At 31.4% G+C, this 13,624-nt stretch overlaps 1 protein-coding gene across 1 annotated transcript; it reads right to left on the bottom strand.

Moving 5' to 3' along the window:
* Nucleotides 1-9,078: 9,078 nt before the first annotated feature.
* On the bottom strand, nucleotides 9,079-13,117 carry LOC139483534 (uncharacterized). The gene is made up of 4 exons (XM_071267552.1): nucleotides 13,090-13,117; nucleotides 12,395-12,464; nucleotides 10,769-10,817; nucleotides 9,079-9,311 (listed from the first exon to the last, which is right to left on the bottom strand). Exons 2-4 carry the CDS (start codon nucleotides 12,444-12,446, stop codon nucleotides 9,206-9,208), a joined length of 207 nt encoding a protein of 68 aa, XP_071123653.1. The 5' UTR covers nucleotides 12,447-12,464; nucleotides 13,090-13,117; the 3' UTR covers nucleotides 9,079-9,205.
* Nucleotides 13,118-13,624: the final 507 nt, after the last annotated feature.

The raw sequence follows: 13,624 nt of genomic DNA, 5'->3' as shown, positions 1-13,624 counted from the left end.
TGGAAGGAAGCCACAAAACATTTTAGGTAAGTAAGACGCTTTACCATGTTTTATGTAAGATATTGAATCTCACGTACGTTCATTTGTATCTATGACAAACGTAAATTATCATACAATGGCTAACAAATTATGCAAATTGGTCATTTGTTTTCATTAATTTTATCTAACCTTTACTTACTTTGTATCACTGACGGTACATGTGTCAAAATAATGACAATATAAAAGTCTGCTGCTAAACCAAATGTCACATATTATTCACGAATGATATAAAATACAGAGCATCTACCTACTTATATCAATGAAATCAATCAGTTCTAATAAAAACTAAACAATTTGACGAAACATTCGAATCCTTAAAACATGAACAATATGTATAGAACATTTCAAATTGAATAAATTTAGATTAGCTTAAATGAATTGAAAGAACGATGAGGCACTCATGACATGCACTTCGTGGAATATAGATTGACCTACCTGCAGAGGAATCAAAATTTGACATAATACAACATGAAAATAAAATTTAAGAACATACATTTTCCTATCTGAAAAAATGCGAATTTGTACCCGTCAAATGTATTTGACAGTTTTATTGCCAATCTTTTCCCCAATGTACGATATCTTTCAATAAATATTATGTTAAACAAGCCCTGCCTAAAACAATAAAATGAATCTGAATATAAGAGTCAGCTTGTTTTCTTTGAACTGGTAAACAAAATGAAATAAAGAGTGATTCGAGTCAATGATTTGTCTAATTAGAAAACTAACAGAAATCTTAAGACCAAAATATATGGACACGATGAGAATAATTCAAATTGAATTCCCAACGAAAAAGGAAAACAAAAGCGTACAGTTACTGGGGACGAAACAAACAGCCGCAATTTCGTTTCATAACCACATTACATACAAAGAAGTATCTAATCGACATGCTGTAGGTATACGAATGTTATGCCATATCTATGTATAGTCGTTTGCAATTATTATCTTGATTAAAAAAAAAATTATATGTCCCTGGGATAAAAATGACAAACTATAAATTAAAAATATACAAATAATGTTTGTTGCAGAGAACAAAAAGAAGAATGAATGTTTCCGTTATTTAATCTTCTCTGTGTTGTTCGTGTTCGATGGTGGTAAGAAAAATAGGAACTGCTTTTAGATTGATCGTTTGATCGTTATATCATGTATATGTCAATGTGTTTTTTTTTCTCTGTGGAAAATACTGCCGATGACTCTACTTTTGTTGTAATTTTTGTAATTATTTTTTTTTACGGAAGGGTGGGTTTAGAATTAGGGGAATAGGAATGATGAAAACATCTAATATCTTCCAACCAACAAATTAGAATGAGAGTAACACATTACACATAACAAGGATTTTTTTAGAATGGATTACGGCAGTGAAAAAGGTTTCGGAATTTTTCATTAGTTGGTTTCTAAATTAACAGGAAATTCTCTCGGTCCTTTTAACAAACATTTGACCATAATTGATGAGGTAGCAAACAACAACTCGTACACACAGTGAAAAATAAACTAAAGAACAAATATAAATATGAGACAACCCAGATGTGAGATTTTAGTACTTAAGACAAACAATTATATGTATCAAAAGAAAAGAAAGAAAAGAGAATTATTTTCTTTCTTTGTAAAGTAATGTTAAAACTGTTTAGCTGTGTTAGTGCGTGTGTATGTAAATGAATTGGTGGGGACTCCATGCACGATTTTTGTTTCCTAACCATTAAGTTCATGTAGTGTCATTTCAGTATTAAATCAACTCGTCGGTAATGGAATTTATTGCATTATTGATGCATTAAGAAACTTTAAGAAACCAAGGTTCGAACGTCCGTATGAGAATATGTAACTTGGAAAAATCTTTACCGTTGTAATTAAAGTAACATGCATGTTATCTTGTAACATTAATTGTATTGTAGATTATGATACTTTTCTTAACAATAGAGAAGGCGTGACCAATCAAACATCTTCGGTGAAAATGAAAATTCAGACGGAAAGAATAAGAAATGCTTCTTCGGCATATGCTGTAAGAATATGTCTTGCACCGTACATGAATTCTAAAATAGCTGGAATGAAAACAATCGACAATTTTGCGTAAAACTAAAAAAAAATAAAAAATCGACAAAGATGGCAAGTGATCATCCAAACAATAATATGAAGAACGATTTTACAACCATGGAACTGAAAGACAACAGGTCAAACAACAGTCCCCAAAAAAACCTACATGAATGCAAAACGAGCCCGTAATAAAAACGGACATGGACTAACGTGAGTTTGATGGGTTGGAAGTTCATAGTTCGCTAGGCACCCGTCGTATGTATATTTGCACTTAAAATTAAAATTCAATTGATAAGAAAAGGTGGCTTTTATTGTTTCATTAACAAGCATTAGTGAAAATTAAAAATCCTCCCCCCCATAAAAAAAGCCAATAAAAAAGAAGCTCTAAATCGAGTATAGAAAGAATGGAGATAACATTAATTGATAAGGGTTACAAATCTACTATCAGATTTCTTCCGTTTACACCAAGTTTTATAATAAGATCATTTGAAGATAATAGATCATCTTAAATCATTCTGACATGACTTTCTGAAATTGACCCATTATAGATATCTGAAAATTAGAAATAAGAAACTAAGGTTCCAGCTCCTTTGAGGCAAAGTATATGTAGGCTTTAGATGGATTTGGCTTATAATTTTATGTCTCTTTTCATTATATAGATTTTCATTCCTTTTGATAATCATGCCTTCTTGGCTTCCAAATTGTTTGATTTTATGGTTGCAGAAGAAGGTTACCCTAGGTACATTTGCGGTAGATTTTCAATTAAACGATACACACCTTCATCAGTATGTATTCTCCTAAATGTTTATAAGAATTTGAGTTCAGAAGTACACATTGTTATGAGTACTTGTACTTTGCAGGTTCCTGTAACAAATGACGCATCATAGATTCCTACCTCAAATTATTTGCACACTGATGTCGCTTATACAAGAAATTTGTGATCATATATTTTTATTTAATGTATTTATTCTAGCTGATGTTTCGTTGTAGGCTTGTAAAAAGAAGTCCATGTCCTCCTATAGCTCATACAGCTTTTATACGATGTAAACGTTATCGCTGTGGGACATGCGTTACCTATAGAGTTCGGCTATCCATTATTTTCAGGTCATATCAACCCTAACAGAACCATAAAATATTATATATTTAGATATAGGCATTGTAAACATTGTGATAGGATGAAGTTAATGAGATTAAAATCTGAGGATTTGTCTTGAGCTCTTTTTGATTTTACTTATTTGCAATACACTGAAACTCACTTTCACGAAGAGGTAAACGTATTTTCAAGCTAAAAATGGTAAACAGATTATACAGGCACACAGTTGATATTCAAACGATAAGACTTTCTTTTTATGCTTTCTGGTGTTTTTGAGTTCCAACACGTCGTAAATCCAGTTGAAAACACCGAAGCAAGGAACAGAATAGAGATAATTAAAAATTGCCATACATCAGTTTTTGATATCTATCACTGATTAAATTTACCAAAAATATCATAGAGAACTGTTGTGATAAGTGAAGAAAATCTAGAAGGTAAAACTTATATATCTTGTATATCGAAAGGTTGATTACACGATTATAATCTCAATGTTAACACTGTCTCATAGATAAACGTCAGTGAGACAGTAACACAGCTAACCAAAACAACCATCGTTTAAGCATTCAAAAGTACCACGTAAGTAAATGATAGCCTCAACATCATCCGGAGTCAAAAAACATGTTGTGATTGAGAGGATACAACAATAACATATCTGATTTGCATTATCATTGTCACGACATATATTGCATTTCCAAGTACATTCAATCCAAAGGATGAACAATATTCACAACACATGATTCTACTATAAGACTCCAGTCCAGTTTTCTAAAAATGGCCTTTGTGTATAGATTTACGTAATATTCTTACAGATAGTCTTAATAAAGATTTCAAATAAAATGACATTATTCGATATAACGAACTTTTTTGAACGTATCTGGACCTATTGCATTTGAGGATGACAGAAAGGGGCATACACTGCATGTTTGTGTTGCTTCTTCAATATGCATACTTTGTCGGAATAGATGTTATTCAAAAATTTACCAAATCTGCTATAATGTTAATCTTTACATATTTTGTTTTTAAATTCTGATTGATTGTGTTGACGACAACCTCATAGGAAATAATTAATCCAGTTACCGGTAATCTAATGTAAAGTAACAATCATTACTTGTTTATCGTACTGTATGCTATGTTGTCAGAGGCAGAAATTCAGGTCATGGATGCATCTATATCATAGTTCTTTGTCACCTTCCGTAAATTTTATTAAATGGAATTTATGAGCATGCATCGTCAAAAAAACAATGATTACACTTAAGTAAAAAAAATATTTATTTTACTTCTTGCCTTTTGTTATAATGATTCATGGATTATAGGAAAGTCTGTATGTGTTATGTAACGTCACTGCTCAGAAATTGCTTTTATGAAATGTTTTGCGTTTAACATATATCACGAATACGTCTTATAAAACGGTTAAATATCTTAATGCAGATTTGTAATGTAGGATTCTTTTAGTTATAAGACCGACGTATGATAGCAAGGGGGCATTATATTGTCTGGTTTGTGCGTCTGTCAATTCGTCCGTCATTCCAAATTAATATAAATTAAAATCATATACCAAATTAGTGGTTAACTGAACATGTGCTAATTGGAGAGGCACTGTGTCTTATGGCCACATATCCCTGTTTCAAATGTTAAGATATACATATACGTGTATGTGTATCTTCAATATTTATAACCGCCTTGGTTGTATTGTTGTGGCGTGCTTGTCTCGAATGCAAGAGGTCTTGGGTTCGATCCTTGGTCGTTTCAAATGAAAGATATGATGTCTCTCTGCTAAGCATTCGATTCTTTGGAATACAATCAAAGAGTGGTCCAGAGTCGGAATATATCCAGTTTTGGTAAAATGTCTTCTTGCGAATAATTTGGATCAAGATGTCGGTCTAGTACAACGTCCGTTTTAAAATTATCTTCTTGTTCTGAAAATGAATATGCAAACCACATACTAGGTAATGAGCACCTTATGGCCTTTCAATATGTTCATAATTATATTTTAGCCTTACACAAGATCGTGATCTCTTTAAACTGCATTAGTATATAAACAACGAAAGGGAAAAAAGTACTTAAGGTTGATGCACTGTACGGAATGAAAAATATTTTGCATGAAAATATCTTTTGTATGGTGACTTATATAACGTTATAAACAGCCATTCTCGTTTAACTTAAACAAAACACAAAACAAGTATTTACCAAACCCACATTCTTAAATACAACATATTTAGGAAATGTTGTATCTACAGTGTACCCTGCCTAATCCGACACCTGAGTATTCCAACATCCTGCTTTAACCGACACATTTTCATGGTCCCAAAATATGCCTATCCTTGCAGAAAACCTGAGTATTCCGACACCCTGATTATTCCGACATTTTTTTCTGGTCCCCCAGTGTGTCGAATTAGGCAAGTTACACTGTATAAATGTTTTATGTAGGCTCTCTACTACTTTGATCTATAATATGCATAAGTAACAGTTACTAGGTACTAACAATTCTGCAGTTGGCAGACAGCCTGGTATTTGTCGAAAAATGTTTGCCGTTGAACTGTGCACTGCTGCTTTTTTTTTTAATGTTTTTGTATATGAATGTTACTATATTATGTACAATTGTTGTGGTAGCCTTTGCCATTCCTGCTGCAAAGCTTGGGATAATTCTGAAATAGCTGTATTATATCCCATATTTACTCAATTGATGATTTATATTAAGCTTTGGACCGGGAATGGCTAAGACTATAACAACAAATTCATCGTTTGGACTTGGAATTAGTAGAAGGTTAGCATCGGCGATTCGTTCGAACGATTATTTCACTCGGTATTGAAAATTGTTGCGTGTATTGTTACACTGCAACTTATTCTCGTTTCCCAAAAGGAGAATTGCGCTAATGAACATTTCCACCTGTAAGTATCTATGAATAAACATTTACTGTTTTGAGTACCCAGACCTCCCATTTGTTTGATAAAATACTTCTACAAATTTATTATCGAATTAATGTCACTTGTCTTGTATGTAACAAAATTGCATAAATTATATACTTTTAGAGCCATAAATAGTTTTATGTGTTATAATATTTTGGTGTGTACGATATTTTTCCCGTGTTTATACTACTATATATTTACGGTCTTTAGATGCGGTAAATGTGTGGTATTAGTGACATTTTGGTAAACAGACTTTCACTGAACTCGAATGTAAACGGAATGTTAGTTTTTCAAAAGACATTATAACTCAATATTTACCGAAACAAAAGACAGAAATTGTTTATTCCACATTCCAAGAGAAAACAGTGCATTCGATGACAATTGTTTACATCAAACAGAATAAACAATTTACACGTAAACGCACGCGACGTTTAGCATTGTGAATAACACTTTTCTGCATGTGAATTTGCTGGTTTTTTCTTCTTTCCAAAATCAAATTTATATAGAAAAAAATTACAAAGATAATGCTAATATGGAATAATTTGTAAAATTTTGTTGATAATATTTTGTCAAAGGTAGCAATTTTGACTTAACAACACGAAAAGAGTTCAGGAAAACAGATTATGAGTATATCAACAAGATTATCCTCTAAATATTTTTTATGAGACATTATTCAAAATTTGTAATTATAAGAAACCTCTCTAAAATTGCCTCTTTATAAATTGTGAAAATATATAGACGCTAAGGTTTCAATTCACTCAGGCAAAAGTGATCTGAAATGTATATTGTTATTTTGTTATGCCTTTTTTGGTAATATGGCTTTTCAACTGTTTTTATTTTACTGTTTCGGTTTTTATACATTTTGCTTTCAATATTCTGCTTTGATCGTTCCTGATAAAGAAAAATCTAGAATAGCGCTTCGAAAGCATAACATTTTTAGCCTCTTGTTTTCTTTTTGTTTTACAGAAATGAGTCGATACCTCTGCTGATGGACTAACAGTTTCCGAGGATATCATCAAATCATTAGTCAGTACTTTGGAACTGACATGATATAAACCTTTCTATAATTGTCCTTTTAAAAATATTGAAATTATACAGAAACTAATGTTTTAACTCACTCAGGCAAAGTTGACCTTATATGTATTTGGTTATTTTATTCCATCCTTTTTGGTTATACAGCTCTTCAACTGTTTCGGTTTTTGTACATTTTGCTTTCAAATATTCGGCTTTGAGCATTCCTTATATAGGTAAATCCAGAAAATCACTTCGAACGCATACAATATATACTTTTTAGTTTTCATTAATGAGATATTTTGTTATATTTTGTAGCGAAAGACATCATACAATATTTTTCATTTGTTTTTATTTGATAGATAATTTTAAAAATATTTTCAATAAAAATAATACGGCCACGAAGGGTTAAATTTGGCCTTGAAAATTAAACATTGTAATACATTCTCTACTGTACATGTCAACAGTGTTGACAGATTAAAAAGTATGATATATTACAAGTTTTTAGCCAAATTGCATGTTTTTTTTATACATTCCGTAGGTACAGTTCCATCTGAAAAAGCATTGGCCACACCTTGGACAACATGAAATTGTTATAGAATGGTGCATATGGGTCAGATACACATCCACATCCAATGAATATCATGGTGTATCTTGCATGAGACCAATGGCGTTTTAAACATAAACTATTAATATTTAGGCAAACGAATAGTTTCAAAATTATAATTGTTTTTATATGAGGATGCACAATAATTACGTCAAAAAACATCAAATTTGTTCTTATGCATATGTTATGCATCAGCATTGTTTAAAAAGCTACTGAGTTCTAAATTCATAAGTCTAAAAATGGACTGAAAGACTGAACATGACTGAATAATTACTTGTTTAGACTTTTCAGATGGTGTTCAGATCAAAATGACTGTTTAAGACAAAATTCCATTTTAATAGTTCTTGTTTTATCAAAATATGGCTGAATTAGGATATCGATGTAGTTTGTATTTCAATTGCACATGACGAATAGTAGTGTTGAGCGTACAGATATTTGAAAGAAAGGATATTTTTGAAAAATTGTATTCATTTGCATTGAATATTTTGGTGTAGCCCTTTAGAACCTTTTAGAATCCACATTCGATTGCCATCTCTGTTTGAGTCTACCACATCACATCATTGGAACATGCAAGTAATTAATACAGTCGTAAACCAATCTCTTTTTATCAAATGCATATAAGCCTTGACGTTTTATTTGCACGTTGTTTTGTAGATTTGTGGTTTTCAATGTTGTTCAGATCATCTTCTTTGTTTTTTATTTGGCCTCCATGCTGTTTTGATTCGAGCTCCAACATTGAAACTGATGTAGACGAAACGCGCGTCTGTCATATTACAGTATAAGCCTGGTTTATTATTTGTTGTTGAATATACAATAAAGACTTGTTTCTAATTCATGAGAATTGACAAACAGACCAAGATGGAATAAAATCCAAAAGTTATTGGGAAAGAAATGTGTGTGTTTGTGTGGGAAGGGGACAGGGCGGGGATGTGTGGATGTATTTGTGATTCTCATATTAAAATTATTTATAGGATTTAACAAGAAGCACATGTTTATGAAATGAAAACTTAATATCTTCAAATGATAACTTTAAAGTGTTGATATTTAATCATTGGATTATTATATGTCAGGATTTGTGCATTGTATGTTGAGGTTAGTTGGGGACACTTTAAAACTATCTATAAGAATATAACCAATATCTATACATAAAGTACATTGTAAGAAGACTGGATATTGCTTCTTGATTCTTGTATAGTTTATATATTGTTTGGTGGTTGCTTGTAAATCAAATATCGAATATCGTATTACCGAATCCGTTTAATCACCACATGTGTACAATCGGAACGATTTGGAGGTTATAATATGGTGCTTTACAATGTATAAAGCCTATTGGTGATAATCGATAAAGCGATTTTCAGTGTACCACCTATAAATAAAATTAAAAACACCTTCAGAAAAAAATTACAGATTTTTATCTCATTTCATCTAGAATTCATTTTTACAAGTCCTATAGTTAAAAAGATAATAATTTCTTGGTTCTGTTAGGATTGCTAGGACCTGTAAACAATTGATAGCCGAACTCATTAGCCACCATAGCGTTTGCATTTTCTGCCATAGCACATCCAACCCTTACAGCAATGACGGTTGGTATGGCATGGTTTTCCAGAACATACACTTCTTTTTACAAGCCTAAAACAAAACATTAAATCAGAAGAATACATTTTTTCATTTTCATTTCATTCGAAAAATATCTACAATCACATATTTCGTTTATTGGTGATATCAGTGTATAACTGTGCATATAACTTGAGAATCTATGAATCTAATGAATCTATATAGCATTGTTTGTTACAGGAATGTATAATGTAAAAGTACTGATTACATTTTTTTCTACTGAATTCGAACAAATATAAATTTTCCAGAGTTTACATTCTGTTAAAGGTAAATATCATTTAGTTGTAGTTCAGGAACGCGGAAATCAATTTTTTGCTTATAATCTCCAAATTTGAAAGTCAATAAGGTATGCAACCCAAAATAAACGAATAGCTGTATGATGAAAAGACAGATAAAATCAAACCGTCTACATTCCAGAAGGGAGTTGCAAACGTAGTTTCTGGATAATTTCTGTATATTTGAAAGAACAATTTCCAAAAAACTAAATCATATCAGAACAAAAATCTGTACTACTGAGTTTATGAAATCGTCGGGATCTAATAGTCAACCAGCAGCGGTATTGGAACTAGTGCTTTAAAAATGAAAATAATATTTAGTAAATTTAAAGCGTCAAACGCGCTTTTCTTGATTTTTCATCCTAAGAATCGCTTATATCAAAATGCTATAAAGCTTTTAAAGTGGTAGATTGTTAAGAAACCAATAAAATTTCACTCCCTGTTCACGCAAAGAGTCAATTAAGGAAATCTTCTTTATTTGTTCATTTTGTACTTCATTGATGAGTGTTTGTTTTGAATGAAATTGTATCCGGTTAGCAGATGTTTAATCTCCTCGATTGATTTTATCCACCACGTTTTTCAATAAAGAGCTTGTCTCTTGTTTTGATCTTTTCTTGAATTTATTTTGGGCTGTCTTATTGGCACAAATAACTTTTCATTACAATTATACACATAAGGAGCGCCTAGCGAACTATGAACTTTGTACACATCCGAAGTACATGAGTTCATATCCAGTTTTAGGGGGGTTGTATTGCTAAAAGTATATTTTTTAAGACTGTTGTTTGTCCTTTTGTCTTTTCGTTACCATTGTGGTGTACTTCAAGTTTTTGTGTGTATGGTCACTGGCCACCATCGAGTCAAGAAATTTATTATACGGTACAAGGAATATTCCTACAATATTTCAGCGTTTCTGAATCTTATCGCCTTAAATATATTGTCATATAAAGTTATCTATTGAGCACGTCTTTTGCATTGTTAAGAAAGATTATATAATCTACAATACAATTAATATGACTAGAAAATAAGTTTGTTCGGTGCAGATTTTTTTTCAATGTCCATGTCCATTTGATATTCAATTATTTCTAATGAAATAAACTGTATTCAAACTGACTAAATCAAAATCAACCATTAAGAGACTCAACTAAGATTTAAACTCGATGTACTCAAAATGTAAACAAACCATACAACTCAACTTACTCATGCATAAAGCCATTTTCTTCAAGCATTTCTTCATGTGCCATGTTGACTGGAAATAAAGTATAGTTGTATTAAATAACGAAACGGGTTATATATATTTTGTTATACACCAAGTAAATGTCGAAACTGAATAGACATTCCCCTGTAAAGATAAGATTACAAAATAAACTTTCATGGGTAGGACATATAACATGAGAAAATGCGTTCATGGTGAACTATCATTATGAACGGCCAAACCTAAAACAAATTAATGCCATAGATGTAAAAAAAAATCACGTGAATACTTAAGGAGCTATGTAACCAACACGGGATCAACTTTGTTAAGGATGTTTGAATCTTATTTTTTTCAAATTTCAAAATCGACCAAGCAGAAACTACAGAAAGATATGTTATAAAGTATAAACGTACTGAAGCACTAATTACTGAGATTATACTACCCGCAGAGACTATAAGACATTTTGTCAGACCACCAGTAGCCGTATTTACCAAGTATTAAAAACTAATTTCAATTTGCTCTATTTTTGGTTGTTGATATAAAACCATACTATAGCAGTCCCATTCCAGCTCATGCACACAAACACACACACTCCTAAACAGTTGTAACAGTAATTCAAAATGAACAATTATTTCTCTTTTTTTGTTCGTTTGTTATTTATAATTGTTTGCTGGCTCTCTTGATCTAGCAGAACAAAATTGAAAACAACACGTTTAATAATTTCATGCATACGACGCGCTTTTCTGGATTAACCTTAATCAGGAACGCCCAAAGCCAAATATTTAAAAGCCGAGGATGTAAAAGTACATATGTAGGAGATGTTGGTAATAGGCAAAGAGTAAATTAACCCAATGCAAAAGAGCAAGAATGAACTTTAGAGTTCAGCATAAGTCTCCAACAATAGATTGATGTCTTGTGCAGATCAAAATTGCCTGTAGTGTATAAAGATATGAATACATTTGTTTGGAATATAAAGGAAACAACACAGACCTAGATTCAAAAATGAATTCTCCAAAAAAACAAAAACAAAACAAAGGTCAATGTTGACAACCGCTGGAAAGATCTAGGGACAGCCACATGGCAATGTTGCGGGGTTAAACTTCCCGTTTGATGTCTCTACCAACTCAATTGTATTTGTGATCAGTGGACTTGAAAAGGGTACATACAAGAAGATTTTAAAAAAATCCCATACAAACCATTTAGCCTTAAATTGTGATTATTTTGAAAGATTTAAGATTAAATTTAACAGAATTAAAATTAGCATGTAAATACTGCCTGTTTATCTTGTTCTATTGTTTGGTTTGGAAGCTGTCTCAGTTACATATAATCCTTCATCTCCAATTGATTTTTTTTTTAAAACCGACGAAAACTTAAAATTGATAATTATGCTTGCATATCAGTAGTCGGAACAAACGGTATTGACCCTTTTTAAAGTTCAACGGTGATTACGAAAAAAGACATAAACGTGTCAATACAGCAAGTTTATAACAAAAAAAGGAATAATTTCACTAATTTCGTTTGCAAGCATTCGGTATTTTACTGTTGATAAAGATCTATCCAAAAGAGAATAAACCACAGTAGCTATTAATAATCAGATTTTAAATTGAAAAGAGGTTCTTAAGTTTTCTTACCTCCCACGGACACGAACAACAGACAGATGAATAGACAAATAGAAACCTTCATTCTTCTTTTTTTCTCTCTCTACAACAAACAAACAAATCTTTTTGTACATGCATGCATACTATTGAATACTTCTTTGTCTTCAATATGGTTTCTGAAACGGTAGCAGAACTATGTGTCTGTCCTAGATTACCGTGCGTCTTCTTTTTGGTTTGTTGTTGTTGTTGAAAGTTTAATTAGCATTACTCGGATTTAAATGTCCTTATATTTTGATTCCAAGATTTCTTAACATTATCAGAATTTATTGAAAGCAAATCACTCTTAATTATGTTATATTAATGTGTATACAAGATCAAATAAAGCAATATGACTGCTTTAATTGGTTTCATTCTGTTGTTTTTAGGCAGTGCTTGTTCTACATATATTTTATTGTATGATACCTAACAAAAGTATGCCAGTTTAACTGGAAAATAAGATTGACTGGTACCAATAAGAAACATTACAAATAGGAAAATTATGTTTTGTTCTTTCATAAACATATGATTTAAAGTAAATTTGCAATACCTTTGAGTTGAAGTTGTACATTATGCATGAAGCAAGAAATATTCATTTGCTTAATACTGTGATACAACACTTACTTTGCTATCGCTTAACAATGCATTTAATTCGTCACTGAATATAACTTTAAATGTTTAAATGTACTTACATCTCAAAATACCGCCAGTGTACGAAAGGCTTTGAAATATTCTGCTATTTTCTACATTTTATACACGACTATGACGCAATGAAATTATATAACGGCAAAAAAAATTTACTGCAGTATCCTGCTTTGTGGCTATTGGTCTAATTAAGGTAATGTTCCAATACAAGACTCATCAATTTTAATGTTGAGAACAAGCATGTTTCATTCGGAATATCCTTGTTTGTTTGCACAATTTTATTTTAATAATATATAAAAGGGTTGTAACACGTCTAATTACAATTTAAAACTACATGAATAATTAGATTATTAAAGACAAATGCAATTTGCAACTGCAGTATCCTGCTTTGTGGCTATAGGTCTAATTAAGGTAATGTTCCAATACAAGACTCATCAATTTTAAGGATGAGAACAAGCATGTTTCATTCGGAATATCCTTGTTTGTTTGCACAATTTTATTTTAATAATAAATAAAAGTGTTGTAACACGTCTAATTACAATTTAAAACTAAAGGCAAATGCAATTTGCAACTGCAGTTATT

The sequence above is a fragment of the Mytilus edulis genome, chromosome 7 (genome assembly GCF_963676685.1).
Source record: "Mytilus edulis chromosome 7, xbMytEdul2.2, whole genome shotgun sequence".
In the NCBI taxonomy this organism is placed as follows: Eukaryota; Metazoa; Mollusca; class Bivalvia; order Mytilida; family Mytilidae; genus Mytilus; species Mytilus edulis.
This window is presented reverse-complemented; position numbering and strand designations above follow the sequence as displayed.

What these genes read in the sequence shown, in the direction of transcription:
- LOC139483534 (XM_071267552.1), bottom strand. Translation starts at nt 12,446, where the DNA reads ATGAAGGTTTCTATTTGTCTATTCATCTGTCTGTTGTTCGTGTCCGTG. An exon ending in GTTGTTCGTGTCCGTGGGAG is followed by an intron (nt 10,818 to 12,394) that starts GTAAGAAAACTT and finishes CTTTATTTCCAG; the next exon opens with TCAACATGGCACATGAAGAA. An exon ending in GAAAATGGCTTTATGCATGA is followed by an intron (nt 9,312 to 10,768) that starts GTAAGTTGAGTT and finishes GTTTTGTTTTAG; the next exon opens with GCTTGTAAAAAGAAGTGTAT.